At 42.3% G+C, this 15,757-nt stretch overlaps 1 protein-coding gene across 2 annotated transcripts; it reads left to right on the top strand.

The window, feature by feature from the left end:
- The first annotated feature begins 1,568 nt into the window (after positions 1-1,568).
- Positions 1,569-15,669, top strand: sgcg (sarcoglycan, gamma). Of its 2 annotated transcripts, none has more exons than XM_084352197.1 (8): positions 1,569-1,769; positions 6,230-6,427; positions 7,274-7,378; positions 9,595-9,682; positions 10,426-10,545; positions 12,358-12,430; positions 12,739-12,862; positions 14,133-15,669. In XM_084352197.1, exons 2-8 carry the CDS (start codon positions 6,233-6,235, stop codon positions 14,298-14,300), a joined length of 873 nt encoding a protein of 290 aa, XP_084208323.1. In that variant the 5' UTR covers positions 1,569-1,769; positions 6,230-6,232; the 3' UTR covers positions 14,301-15,669. The 2 variants fall into 2 exon arrangements, with proteins under 2 accessions (XP_084208323.1, XP_084208322.1); XM_084352196.1 differs by having other exon boundaries at positions 1,571-1,769; positions 6,226-6,427.
- The last annotated feature ends 88 nt before the right edge of the window (positions 15,670-15,757 follow it).

Genomic DNA, 15,757 nt, shown 5'->3' with positions numbered 1-15,757 from the left:
TAGCTGCATCGGTATGAAGCTCCAGGTGTTGTGCATGCTGGCTCACTGTCACACTGGTATGACTTACTGGCACACTTGAATACAACAGTCACCGTTATTGTTATGAGTAACACCTGTGCTTTTCGTGCTAGATCTTTTCTCAGCAGGCATGTTTTGGGATATCATAGCAGGAAAAAGCACATGTGTGACTGATCACATTAATAACAACTGCGTTCCTTTCAGGTGAGTTTCTTTCAGGGTCATGCGATTGTGCGTGCCCGCTTCACTGTCATGGCTTACTGTGACACTTACAGGAACTGAAGACTTGGATTACGCCAGATGAACTGTATGGAGCCATTTTAGGTTTTTGTTTCAGTTGTTTTCTATGTGTCTGAGTTAGTTATTTATAGGTCCATGGTCTGAGCCGGTGGTAGCCGTAACTGGAGGCATTATGTTTGCGGGTTGTCCGTCTATCTGTCCGTCCTATTGTTGTGAACACTGTATCCCAAGAATGCCTCGAGGAAATTTCTTTAAATACTGTACAAATGTCCACTTGGTGTCAAGGATGAACTGATTAGATTTGAGCGGTCAAAGGTCAAAGGTCACTGTGACCACACAAAACACAACAACGTAACTCATTTGATAATTTCAACAGCATTTTACACACATGTCTAAAAGTATAAAAAGATGAAGTATTGGCATTTCATATCCAAGGTCAAAGTTCAACTTCACTGTGACATCGTAACTGTTTTGGCCATTATTCAGCAAAGTAGCTCAGAAAGTCTCCATCTACTTCAGTTGTTTAGGAGAATGCTGCATCGCTGTTTTGCTGTGAAGCTCCAGAAATGTGCTGTGGACTATGAAACTTCACCTGACTTTCCACTGTCATGAGGGTGATAATGACAGGATTTTTGTTTCTGGGTGAACTTATCCTTTAACTGTCCTGTTAAGATCATGTAAAAACACAATAAGTGATTTCTGCCAGTAGGTGTTTTTGGGGTGAACTTTTCCAGCATGAATCATTCATATTTTAAGGATGACCTTGACTTTGACTTGACTTACTGATATTTGTTTACCTAAAGTATAAAGTTCTGAGAATAAGCTGCATTTTGTGATTGAAATAATGCAAAGCCATGACTCAAGACAATTTCCATTTCAACAATCACACAGTGTGTTTGCTGCCTGCTTTGCTCCTCTGCCACTCTGACTGACTAACTGCCCTGCTCGAGGTCCGCCCCAGCCTGCTGACTGTCACCCGGCCCGGCTATCTGAAAGACCAGCTTAACTTTTATGTTGAGAGCCATGACTGAAGTCTCAAATTAGACTGGACTGCATCGGCGCCTTGGGCTGGGCAAGTGAAAGTGACTCACTGGTATGCATGACAAACTGCCTCTGGTCATTATGGATGGTTTCTGTGTGTGTGTGTGTGTGTGTGTGTGTGTGTGTGTGAGAGAGAGAGAGAGATTGAACCTCTTCACTGATGGTTAATTCTCCTCCCCCCTCCTCCTCCTCCTCCTCTCTCTGTTTCTGTCTCTCTCTCTCTCCCTCTCAGATACACACTGGTGATATTCAAATCTCTGCAGGAAGGGATAAAAAGGCAGAGGGAGTGTGAGCGCCGTCTCGTGGTGATTAGTCAGGGCTGGATTTATGGCACGCAGCTGTTGAGTGGCTGACAGACGTGTGAGGAGCTCAAGCGCTGCTGCTTTCTCAAGCTGCTCGTACCAGCTCGAGCTCTGCTTTACTGTATCGTAGGAAGGAGGATCGTGTCTGCTGTGCCTCAACACACAACGGTGAGTGCTCTGCCTTTTTCTTCCACAAACACTTGTGTCTTGTTGTTGTTGTTTTTTTTCTCAGAACTTCCTCTCAAGATAATGTTTAAGTGTTTTATAATAGTAACCTTTGACCTACTGTATACTTTCCTCACATTTTTCTCTTGTCTTGGTGACTCGTGTTGTGCTGTGATCACTTTGTAGTCCTCGCAGAAGTAGTTTGGGATTTGGAGGAAAGTGTTTTCTGGCTGCCAGCTGTCAGCAGTTTTTACCATACATGGCCATCAGCAATATTGGCATACACAAATAACTTTGTGAAAGAGCACCTCATGATGTTTTTATGTGTGTTATGAGCAGAATTCCAGTTTCTTACTCTTTCTCATTGGTTAAACCTACCTAGTGTGTGTGCATAATGTGCCTTTGTATGTGTGTGTGTGTGTGTGTGTGTGTGTGTGTGTGTGTCCTGTGCTGCTTTCTTAAATTTAGTTCACAATGCCGTGTCCTATTTTTAGAAGTTAAGGCATCACAGCAGACTGGAGCCACTCACTACGCAGACAGACACAAACTACAGCCCTGTGCTCCGCTTTCGCTCGCTCCTCGCTCCACACGCCGAGCTCCTCTGAGTCTTCCTCTCCTCTCCAGCCAAACAATCTGAGCTTTCCTAACTCGCTGAAACTTTTGGCATTCGGTCAGGTCAAGCCCCCGCTCACAGGGAAGCCTGGATTCTCAATTACAGCCGGACCCTGTGGATTTTTAGGCGCGCCTGTCCGCCCCTGGCCCTCGCTCATCTCATCCAGAGGTCGGACACAGAGAGACAGAGCCAGGCAGGGAGCATCACTTGTTTAAGGTTAATTGAGAGGGTGCCCTAGGATAAATAGCCCTGCTAACTCTGCTGAACCAAATGCTTTTCATCTGTGGGAGCAGGGGACTGTGTCAGTGTCGACAGCGCCGTCTCCCCTGCCGAATGGGATCTATATTTGTCAAGTTTTAAAGTTACAGATTGAGAGTCTCATTTAAAGCAAATCAGTTTTCTGTCACAAGGAAGCTTAAAGCTGCCTTCTCTCTGTAAGTCTGCAAGGTCAGACTGTAAGTCCCATAAAGTGAGCATTCCCGGCACTTGAGCGGCGAGACTGTTCAGGGAGTGTTTATTTGGGTTGCCATGGAAGGATCAGTCTGTGGCTGAGGGGCTGGTGGTAACACTGAAACTGGAGCTGGAAGACGCCTTTAAACATCCAGCCTCAAAGCTGCTTCCTCCTCGAGTACGGAGCCCGCCTAATGCCCTCATTTAACCAAATTAGACTGGGTTAGATCAAATTCATTTGCATGATAATGAACAAATCCAGAGCTCCTTCATCCTCACCGCTCGTTTGCCCCAAGTGCAGAGTGGGCTGATCAACATGGTAACACGCAAATGATCTGTGGCTGTTAATAGGTATAGTGTGGGGATATTGGAATAGCTCAATTTAGCAGACACTGATTAATCTGAGTCTTTTTCTTGAGCCTCAATGAGAACTGAAAAAACACCCAAAAATAAAACCCAGAGGAATCCATAATGACATGTTGTGCAGCACACCTTCACTTGAAGTTGCTCTGCGTTGCTGATATTCAATTTATCATTATGACTCACGAGTATGATTAATAAATATAAATGAGGCGAGATACGGGCAAAAAAAAAAGAGCATTTCACATAAGTTCCTCCTTATCAACCTTCGCTCTCCTCTCCCCTTGGGAAAAGCACAAAGTCATTTTTTCCTCCTTTTCCAGGCAGCATTCATTTGTTTGGTTGTGAAATAAGGGCTATTCATCACAGCTGGCCTCGCGGGCCATGTGACAGGTCCTGCGGAGAGGCGGATTTGGTCATAGAAATACTCTCAGCCTTTTATGCCAACACGTCTCCTCCCTGTGTTTACTACAAACAGCAAGAGACCAGCCATGGAGACTATAGGCCTTTATTATCGCCTCTCTGAACCGTCTCCTCCTGGACCTCAGAGAGCAGAGGCAGCGAGCCTGCGTGCTTTTATTCATCGGCCCTCGCTGTGAGGGCAGAATGATATTTACTTCATTATTTACAGGAACTTATTTGAGTTCAGTCATATAGTTTGTCATTGTGTGCAGGGTCCGTCGGCAATTTTCTGCTTGTATCATCACATGGGAGTCACACGGCTGAACATCTGTTAATGGAAGAAGAATTGGTTTTTATTTCTGAAAAGTAGCTCCTTGAACATGATGGATAACGCCTTTACTGTGGCAGTAACACTCAACATCTGTTCCCGTATGTAAATCAGCTCGACTACTGGAGTCTGAACCCTGTCAGCTTTAGAAAAGACTGCTGGGACAACCCAGATTTGTCTTTGTTGGGATAACTTTTCCCATAAAGTTGAGAAGTAGCGGTTCTCCACTATTGATGGAGATTTGGAGCTTGGAGAAAGCTGCGGTCTGTCTCTGTTTCTGCCTGTTTTGGGTGTTTTATTGACTCATAATAATATACAACCGACAGCATTTTCTTCAGGCCTCGTCCTCCTCAGTGAAAAAAGCTTCCTCTGCAGCCTGCGTGTGGTTATTAATTCAGATTATTCAATAGAGAGTGACACGACTCCTCTATCTGCAGCCCCGTGAGGCTGTGCGGTCCTTGTCTCCACTGTGTGCTCGAACGCACACTTCCCCGTGTCGCTGTGAAATCTGTCCCTGAGGTGTTCCCCGTTGTCACTGTGTCAGATGGTCCAAATGTGCTGACTGGGGGGGTTCGCTGGCAGGTTCTACAGTCCAGCAGTTGGAGCTCCGTCTGCCCTCATGTGAACTGAATACAGAAAATGACTGTGGTTTGAAATGTGCTGACATTCATCTCCTCGGATGCTCATTGATAGCCTGCTGCTGTGTGCACTGAAGGACCGCCTCTGCTCTGCAATAAGTAGCATTTTCCTTTGCCTTTTTGAGAAACTGCTGGAAACTCACTCAAGTTTTCCGTTGGCACAATGAGCCAGATATCCACTGGGTCTGTGCATGAGCTCTGGGCTCATGAATGATATACTGTGCGCTGTGTGAACAAGGCATTGTGAAGAGGTACAATTAGGCAGTGTGTATGTATGCAACACTTTGAACTGAACAAAGTGAATTTAGATTCTACAGCATGTGTGAAAGCTGTTTGTCAAAGATGGAAATGAACCTTGTGACATAATTCAGAGAGCAAAGATCCAACTTAGAGCAAACTCAAGTTGAAGAGCTGCTGCTTAGCGTCATAATATTGTATCGATTCAAGACATTGACATCAGCGCACAGCCGTTTTCAGAAGCTGTACCCTCAAATGAGCCGGCAGGACTTCTGTAAGGTTGTGATGTCACAACTATACAGTCGCCTTAATGAGACAGCAGCTAAAAAGGAGCATTCAGACAGAGGGTGAACAGTGTTTTTCAACTATAAAGCATGTAAACAATTTCTGGCGGACATGGAAAATAAAAGTATTACCCTGAAAATGAGCTTAATATTGGATCTTAAAGTAAAAGAGGTCACTTGTAGTGACAGGCAGAACATGATTGCAGCTCCCCTCAGCTCCAGGGAGATTTATAGCAACTTTCATCTCATATTTTGGTTTCCTGGCCGTCAGGGTTACTGTTTTGGTACACTTTCACCTCTCTTGTATTTTTTTTCATCTAAAGCAGACAGCTGTTTTCAGCAAAAAAGCTCTCAAAATTCACTTTAGATAAACTGCCATGCAAGACCAAACAGCAGACAGACACAATGCCCTTTTCCACCAACATGTAATTGGCTCTGTTCCAGTTTGAACTGCTCAGAGCATCACGACCAAAAATAGATTTGTTCGGAACCCAAAAAGTGGACTCCCATCTGGAACCACAAAAGACCTGAAGCATGAACCGAAGTGGGCTTGTCATATTCAACAGGTCATTGTGCACGGTGCAACGCCCTCTGTTGATAATGCATCCTTCATGACAATGGTTCTATTCAAAACTGGTGGAAACGTTTGGCTGGTTTGCTCGATGGCACCGAGGCTCCAAGACTCTTGAACAGAACTGTTTCAGGAATCAGAGGCAATTCATTGGAAAGGGGTAATAATTAGCAACAAGCTGGTGAACAAAGTGGAGCACTCAGCAGCTAAAGAGCCAGATATTTCCCTGAGCAGTTGGTGGAGACCAAAAACAGAGCTAAAAGAGAGTAAATGTTGGACTTAATGTTCAACATTTGACTACAAATAAATGCTACTGTTGCTCCAAACTTGCTGGATGTGTGAATAGGCAACTTAAAGATGATAATATCTCAGTATTGCATTCACAGCTTGTGTCCACTATCCCCAAGTGACCCAAAATAAATAAATAATTGTAAACTGTTATGTTGACTAATATCCCTGACAAACTACTACTGAAGCATGCCATGCCAGAGTAATGACTGTATGTGTATGTTGTTTTTCCCTTTGTAACATCTGTTTCTGTTGCCCGTGTACCTGACCTCATGTGTTTGTGACCAGCCAGCAGATGGTGCGGGAGCAGTATGTCACCACCACCCAGGGCAGCAGCTCGCCCAGGCCCGTGCCCGACCATGTCTACAAGATCGGCATCTATGGCTGGAGGAAACGCTGCCTCTACCTGTTCGTGCTGCTGCTCATCGTCATCCTGGTGGTCAACTTCGCCCTCACCATCTGGATCTTCAGGGTGATGTGGTTCAACACGGTACGCATGACTCACCTTGGCAGTTTGTATTTCCAGCTGGGATAGTTTCCACTCCTTCCTTTCCAGCTGTCCTCCTCACCATGCTTTTCTTTATATGTCATTGATACCACTTCCAAATACTCTACATCAGCTTCACAGTAAAACAGCGTCGCAGCATTCTCCTAAACAACTGAAGTAGATGGGGACTTGTTTTTAAATGGAAACATCAATTGAAAAAAGGGCGGTCAAGCTCGTGCCCCAATTTCAGATGGCAAAAGATAAGGTATTTAAAACATCTTTTCAAAACAATTTAGGATCTCGGGGCTTCTGGAGACTTGGATTACACCGGATGAGTTTATTTGCTTATTTGACGAGCCGGTTGTTTAGGAGAATGCTGCAACGCCATTTTGCTGTGAAGCTCCAGAAATGTTTTGTGAACCACGAAACTTCACCTGACTTTCCGTCATCATGAGGGTGAGTAGATAATGACAGGATTTTCTTTTTTGGGCGAACTTATCCTTTAATGTGTTTACGTCTTGTTAGCTTTGTTAGCCGCTGCTCTTAAATCCAGATGGCAGCAATGGATTTATACAGAAGCAAAACAAGACACACACACACTTCATTGTGAAGGCTACAGGGAACATTGCTGTGTGTTTTTCATACTTGGAAACCTGTTGAGAGGTTGGATGATAAAAATCTAGATTCCTCACCTGCCAACCTGCCATATTTTGAATTCTTACCTTCTTAAAACAAAGCAGTCCAGTTGATTTAGAGTTAGTTACTCAGCTTTGCGTGCAGATCATTTCCCTGTTAAACCTGCCTCCCCGTCTTTATCTGAGCATGTGTGTGTCTTCATTTGGTTTGCAGGAAGGGATGGGACACCTACAAGTGCACCCAGATGGGGTCAAGCTGGAGGATGGCGAGTCAGAGTTTCTTCACCCCCTCTACGCTCAGGAGGTCCACTCCAGAGAAGTAAGATCATCAGGAATACACACCTTCTCTTGCTGCTCGTCGCACATTCTCCTTCATTTTGCTAAACGTCTTTTCTCTCTGCTCCCCCTCCTCTTCTGTCTTCATCCAAACTCCTGTTTGCTCTACCAAGAGCCCATTATCTCATCTAATTTTTTACTAAACTTGATTGTGACTTGGAGCCGAGCAGACTACACGTGCTGTTATCATCTAAATCTAATTCCTTGCAGACACTCGAGCAGTTTGTCTCCAGCTGTAGTGTGCGAGCTGCATATTTCTGACTCTGCTTTTTTTGGGAGATGTGTCGGAGCAAACTGGATTTGGCAGTCCCTCACAGTGCACGTGGTGGTGCAGTGAGTTCCCCATTAACCTCAGGGATATTTGTGGTGGAAAAGTAGTTTATGGCCCGCCTGCTAGCAGCAGATGGGAACACTTTTCTGCAGTTGTTTACGTGTTATGGCTTTTCTTGCTCATAGCAGCGATTTTTAAGCATTCTTTCTTCTTTATGGGCCTCATTAAAAAGGCAATGTATTGTTCAGTTATGGACAGACACTTGCTCCAATCACTTATATGGATTTCTAATGAGATTCAGGATGTAGTGAGCCACCGTCTTGCCTCGACATGAAGGTTGGTTTCTTGGATCATTTATATAAACAGGGCTTCCTTACAGCTGCAGGGGAACGGTTGTGATTTATCACTGAGGTCGCCTCATTTACATTTTATTAAAGCTTACTTTTTCAGAGTGTTTCAGTAATGTCTCACTCAGTTAGCTGGTGTCAAATCATGTGCTAATATTTGTGTAAAACATCTGTACCTCTGTCTATTAAGGCACCATTTATACAGAGTGTAGAAGCTGTGACTAGTGGCTTTATTACTGCTAAATAAATCATGTCCTGATCCTCCATAGGTCAAGCATTAATTAGAACAACCCACAGGTTTTCGCTTTTATTAATGTTAATAAGTCATTAATAAAGGGTAGTTACAATAATACAAGTCTGCAGTTGTAAATTAAAGGAAACTTTCTAATGAAGAAAAAAGATGAACCAGTGGAGGATAAACACCAGTTAATGTGATTTTTCTCAACCTGGCATCCCAAAAGTTGTTCTCATTAACTCAGTTAATTTGAATGTATAAATGTTTTATAAAGGACTACTATCAGAATGTGGTTTAAGATGATCTTAAGAGTCTACAAATACTTTTTTTTAACATGCTGACAAAGACAATTCTTACATGCTGATGTTCAGCAGGTATAATGTTTACTGTCTTAGTTATGATTTACTAAAATGGATAATGAACTTAAACTGGCGATAGACAACTAATAATTATGAAGTACATGTCGATTGCACAATATAATGGCACCATCTGCATTTAGATTGGTTACCTTTCAACTTTGCGTCACCTGTGCAATTTTGTCTGCCACCGGGCACGAAACCTCTCGGGAAAATGGAGGCTGACCGGCTGACTGACAACCAAGTCAAGCTGGCGTCTGCTTTCACTTCTTCATTATAAACTAAATGAATAAATTAACTCACTTTTCATCCTGTCTTGTTGGTAGTTAATACTCTGAAAAAAAAGGAAGCCTTCCAGCTTTCTTTGTGACAGTGGCCCCATCAATAATACCAATTGGAAACCTTACGGGGACAGAGTTGTCTTTTTCCACTTTCATAACAGGCTTTATTTTTAACACCTTTCATATAGCGGGTCTATCTCAAACTGCTTTACATTAAAGTGAAGAAACAAGAAACTTAATAACAAACAGGCAAATTCAAATAAGTGCAAATACAACATGATAAAACAAAGATAAGAACAATAAAACATATAAAATAATGAGGATAAAACAAAGGAAAGTTCATAACAGGTGAAAATATTCACAGTTTCCATCTCTTACAACTTGAGTTCCATAGTTTTGGTTCATATTTCTTTTTTCAGGAGATCAAGGACACAACAGTCCATCCTGACATTTCACAAAAAAACACAAACCTCTTGGTGGTTCGAGAGGAACGGTCAGAGCACTATCAATGTTTGTCCAAATTTCATGACAATCCATCAATTGGCTGTTGAGATGTTTCAGTCTGGACCAAAGTGGTGGACCAACATAGCGATCCACACAGCCATGCTGCTAGCTGCTTTCATACTAAAGCTGATTTTCATACTTCTATATTTCAAATGGTTATTAGCTGGATGTACTCAGCATGGTAAAACGGCTTTTTGTTTTTCAGGACTCTTCACTTCTAGTGCACTCCTCTGAAAATGTCTCCCTAAACGCCCGTGATGAAAATGGTGATGTCACGGGGAGGTTATCTGTGGGTAAGAGACATGTACACACAGAGACACACATACAGCACTCACGCATAACAAAGTATCTCATTGATGTATGAGGGCAATAGTAAAGTCATTCATGCACTTGTCCTGCAGCAATTTCTCATCTAACATTAACAGTGACAAGAAACCATCTTTCCATTTAGAATCTCTTAGATTTCCATTTAAAATCCATTAAATGCAACATTCCTCTCTCCCCCATTGCCACTGGATCGTTCAGCATTACACAGAGGGCCCGGGGCCTGCGGAGGATCATATTTGTGCTTCTTTTATGGCTCACCAGTGGCTGCGTTGGGGTGTTTTGTCATAATTAAAAGGCCAACAAATGACCCGACTAATTGCCATGTTCCACAGTGCCGTTATGTGTCCTTGATCATTAAGCCATAAAAAGCATAGTCTGCATCCTCTCGGCCCTCAGTGAGTAAGAGTGAAACGCTTGTTAGAGAGGATTACATGCCGGCTCACAGTTGTAGGTGCTGAGGTGGGTTAAATACCACACTGGCTCGTCTACCTGCTTTAGATCTGCTTCTCACAGGTTCTGGAAAAACTGTGAGGAGGTTGACATTTTCACACATCAAAGTATGAATGTGCCTCATCATATTCTCTACACGCTGCAGGTTTGAAAAGTGTTACAGGCAGGGAACGATTTGATGTTGATGAATCTAATATTCCAGTGTAATATTGCCAAACCGCCTGAGGCATTGTTGCTGTTGTTGTTTTCATCACTGCAGGTCCAAAAGAGGCTCAGGGACACGCTCGAAATCTCCTCATTAACTCCCACAATGACAACATGCTGTTCGCTGCAGATGGCGAGCAGGCTGTGATTGGACCAGACAAACTACGAGTCACAGGTATATACCAACGTCTGCCCCCTGCTGTTTCCTTGGATATATTGCACACCTCTTGGCAAAAATGTTTTTCTTCAGATTTGGAGAAAGATAATATTGACAGCAGATGTGAGCTCAACAGGGGTAATTTCCTTTGATGGCTGATATCTGCGCGGCAATCCAGGAGCCGAGGACAAAGACACATGCAGTCGCTTCTGTAATCATTCATGTTGAGCGTGTTGATATCTCTAAAGCACGACTGCTTATAAATGAGATGTCAGGAGCTCAGTTATCTAAACCTGACTATGTAGGTGAGATCCATCGCAATGAGTAGTACTTTTCCCCAGCAGAGGGAATATTACACCTCAGTGCCACACAAAGTATCACAGAGCGTTGAATATCAGCCTGAACCATCCCCCATTATGTCTTCTCTGTCTCTCAGTGTCCAGTGTGTGTATTGATGGCGGCGTGGGTCACCGACCACACACTGCTGCGTCTGATTAATGTTGAACAGAGTGTCAGCCGATAGCTTCATTATGCCCGGGGTCATTTTGTGCCACAGCGAGCAGCACGCAGCAGCAGAGGAGCTGTTTAGTAAAATCCTTGAAACAAAGCTTCTGTGCCTCCACCACAGCTGGGTCCACGTGCTCTACAGTTTGTTGGTCTTTTTTAGGACCAGGTCTTGTGTCTCCCCTAATCTGCCTGCTGAAACTGAAAGCCCAGACCTCTGAAAAAGCTTTAAACAAGACACAGTAGGGCAGCTCTGCTTTGACCTAAATGCTAGTGTCAGAATGCTAACGTGTTTACAAATGACGATGGTATAAAACTAAGCAGACAATGTTTATTATGTTTCGTATCTTATTTTAACATTTAAGCATGCTCATGTTTTCTAATTTGCACAGAACACAAAGTTTATCATCCAAAAGTTGTTTAGTTATTTCACAAAAAGCTAAAAATGTCGACCAGCTGGTGGCACTTAAAATAGTTTCAGAATTTCCTGTTAGTAATCCTCTTTTTTACTGAATGTCTTTTTTTTCTGTAACTTTATCAGAATACAGTTGCCTTCACCTTTCACCCTTTTAGTGTGATTTGTCCTTGTTTTCACCTTTCGTCGGTGCGATTTACAACTTTTTATCAGACATGTTCTTGATTAGAAGCGGCTACATTAGGCTTTTACTCTCAAGCAGGTGCAGAACGTACAGGCTATTTGGCTGTCCACTGTAGTCTTTGTGGTGTGTTCAGGTGCAGCTTTTTGCCCGAGGCACAAGCGACGTGAGGCTATGTAACAGTCGGCTTTGGTCACCTCTGGTTGTTTTGATGTTGGTTTGGTGTGTCTGGGCTCAAAGTTCGGCGTGATATTTCAGTCATTTCAAAAATGACATGTTTTGCTCAAATGCTACAGCTTCTAATAGCTCATTAGATGCCTTTTTGAGGAGTTACAAAAAATGTTTAGCCCTTATTTCAGTCTTTTTTTTAAAGATCCCCCCACATAAGTTTTAAAGCATACATCAAAAATCTCAAATGTGTGTCTGACATGGTTTCTGCAGAAAAAAAGGTATAATTACACATTAATATCCTTAAAATGGCTCCTACTTCTCCCTCATTAAAATTAAATATATGACTCTGCAGATACATCATTATACACAGTGAAGCTCTGTGGGAAAAATAAGAAATATACATTTTAGACTGGAGGGGTACTTTAAGTTTTGATCTGACAGCTCTTAAGAGTGTGTACATGCGAGTGCATCAGGCCCTCAGGCTGCAGTCAGCTGTGTAACACACCTTCACTCAACCTCAGTTGAAATGCTTGAATGTGTGCGTCTCCTTCTCCATCAGGTCCTGAAGGAGCGATCTTCCAGCATTCAGTGGAGGTGCCCCTGCTGAGATCTGAACTTTTCAAGGATCTGAGGTGAGCAGCTCAGCCAGCTCTTACTGTCGGGGTCAGATTATTGGATAACACATGAAGACTCACTCCACAAGTGTAAATATCACATTGTCATGTTGGTTGGGCCAAATCCTTGCAGTAACAGATGTGCATGACATGGTTTTACGATGGTTTTAGCTCGTTATTTCATTTCATGTCATTAGTATGGTGCATACAATGTAAAATGGCACTAAAGAGGATTTGGTTTTCAATATTTTTTTAAAAGAATTAGATAAATAAAAAGAATGTGGGTGGAAGCTGTATTGAAATAAAGCTGAGCTGTTTTGCTTCAGGTTGGAGTCTCCTACTCGCTCGCTCAGTATGGACGCACCAAAAGGAGTTCATTTGAAAGCGCTGGCTGGCAACATTGAAGCTGCTTCCAACATGGATGTCATCCTGCAGTCGAGTATAGGACTGGTGAGAAAAACACTGTTCACTTCCTGCAGTCTGCTACACACCAACTTCTGCTCTGATTTTTCTTTTGATTACCAGGGGAATAAATATACAGTGTGTTTTTCCGCAACACGCTGCTTCACACTTCCATACACACTGCGATAGTCTCTCAAAGTCACACTTGGAAGCTTTTCATCCATGAGACGCTCACTCAGGTGCAGTTTGACAGTAGCATCGGACACTTTTTGTCCAAAATACAGCTCATTAGACCAGTTCAACTTTACATTTCTTTCTTACTTTGTTGCAAAAAGTGACATGTATCTATTGATTTGGGTTGTAAAGGTAAGAAACTGAAAGGGAGAACTGATATAATACTAGACTGTGACACATCCTTAGACTTCCAGCAGAGTTCGTCTATATTTGTAGAAAAAAACTACAAAAAACAAATCGCCTTTAGAACTTCCAAAACATTTGTTTGGGCTGTTGTGGTGTTGTGGTGTTGTGGTCTGCAGTTTCCATGCCACTGTTTGGAGTTTCGGTGATTGATTCTGGCTGAATCAGGGCAGGTTTTGACCTTTTTGAATGAATTCTCGGTCCATTTATAAGACAGCGTAGATCCAGGCTATATCACACCCTCAGCTCTCTTTTCTTGCTATAGGGTAGAAAATCTGGGTGATAATCTGCGCTGCAGTTGTCCTGCATGATAGTAAAAGTGATTTGAATGATCACGTTCTGCCACATGAATCTGGACTTTGTATCACAATCTATTTATTATATGTTATGTCCTTATGGTCCAGGGCTCTGGTTTAAGGCTTCTACTAACAATTATTTCCATTGTCGATCAATCTGTCCATTTTTTCTCATTAATTGATCAGTTATTCCATAACAATGTTAGAAAATTTTGAAAAATGTCAAAGATGACATCTTTAAATGTCTTGTTTTGTCCCTAACCCAAATATACTCAGTTTACTGTCAAAGGTTTTGAGAAAATGTTCACCTTTAAGAAGCTGGAATCAGAGAATTTAGACTGTTTTTCTTAAAACTCAACTCAAAACTGATTATTCGTTTATGAAAAAAGTTGGTGATTAATTTAATAGTTGACTAATCAACAGCTCTACACTGGTTTGGCAGTCATTGGACATCCCTCTATCTCCCACCACTCTATGTGCCAAAATGTGTGTACTCCCTCGCCTTAAGTGAAGGACTGAAGCAGAGTGATATTTCCTTGTTGATTCAACACACTTCTGTCGTTCTCCTTGTGTCGTCCTTGCTCTCCACGCTGTCTGCTGTGCAGCTGGTGCTGGATGCTGAGACGGTGCGCATGCCGAGCCTGCCCCTGAGCGAAGGAGGGGTTTCTGGAAATGCTCAGGGCCTCTTCGAGGTGTGCGTCTGTCCCAGCGGCAAGCTCTTCCTGTCCAAGGCCGGGGTCACCTCCACTTGCAGTGAGAATCAGGAGTGCTAGAAAGACTCTGACAAGCTAATCGATTTTCCATCTCTCGGTAGATGCATTTTCTGGGAGGCAACAAGCACAACTGTTTATATCTGAGGGTTGTTTTTTTTCTTATCTTTATACCACAGTGGATCTGTCTGTGATGATCTCAGTGCTGAGATCCCACTTGCACATCGAGGCCTGTAAAAATACGAATGCCTTCAGGCGAACATGTTGGAGATGTCATGAAATGCATCCTTTTAGTTGCATTTATGACCTTCTAACTATTCAGCTGAAACAAATTGGCTCTCAGTTCCAAATTTATCTGCATCAGAGCTTTGTGGAGAGCTTTTTCCACACACAGTATCATGGCTGGGCAATGAGGAGCTGGTAACAGCTTACATCCTATGCAATATTATCTTGTGGTGCAATAAAATGAAAGTGACACATATCAAGGGCTTGGAATAATCAAAAAGTAAACCTCTCAAATGCAGACGGAATATTAATGAAGTACTTATTTTGCCCTTCTGGCTCCGAGCCCTTGGTATGTCGTGTTTTTGTCTTGGTGTTTAGCATGTTTTTATTTAATTGGAGGAAAAATTTAAAGGAATGCTGGTATGTTTTTTTGTCATTGTCATATTCACTTCAGAGATGATTTGTATCTTTTTTTTCCCTTGACTTAAATTCAGTTACAATAGGCAGCAGACTGGTTTCTTATTTTGTTTCAACAGCTTTACATACCGTGTCCTTACGGTACCATTAAGTGTTGCGAGTGTGGTATGTCGTGTGTAATTATGTGGTGTTTTTTTTTTTTTCCAGTTTATAAGAATATGTATGTTTGGTCTGTGTTATTTTTAAGCCCTGGATACGCATGTAATTATGCATTAGCTACAAAACAGACAGTTTTTCTTGTTAGTAAGCTGGTTTGTGTTTGTTCAGTAACCTCGTTTACAGCCAAGGGTCTATGACTAACAAGAAATGATCTTCCACCACAGCAACCGGCAAACAAAAACAAAACGTGTCTAAATAAGGTACTGCAGTTGTGGGGAGTCTTATGATTCTGATTGGAAAAATAACAGGATTATTTTTGCCTTTTGTGCCGCATATGCCTTTTATTTTTACACAGTGTGCATGACAGGTAATTAACAACGTTGGCCTCTGTTGTGACATGGTGGTTTTAGGTTCACTACGTCAAAAAAGGCAACATCCTGCAATGATAATACAGTTTAGCGTCAGTTTGACTGATTTTAGCACAATTAACATCCCATGGTGTTGTTATCATCATCAGTGTTGATAAGTAGATGATTTGCAGTTCTCACATATGTTCTGACATATTTTGATAAAGTGTGTAATGTGTATTTATTAATTTTGTATGTTGAATAAACTTTGTGCTATTCTTCTACGTTGCGTCTGTCAGAGCTATTCATTCTCATACACTCTTTTTTATATACTGAGGACTGAGCTCATGTTTTCTAGTCAAATCATATGAA

This window comes from Pagrus pagrus (assembly GCF_965226575.1).
Source record: "Pagrus pagrus genome assembly, chromosome: 4".
Taxonomy (NCBI): Eukaryota; Metazoa; Chordata; class Actinopteri; order Spariformes; family Sparidae; genus Pagrus; species Pagrus pagrus.
Note: the sequence above shows the minus strand (reverse complement) of the source record. Positions and strands in the feature narration are given on the sequence as shown.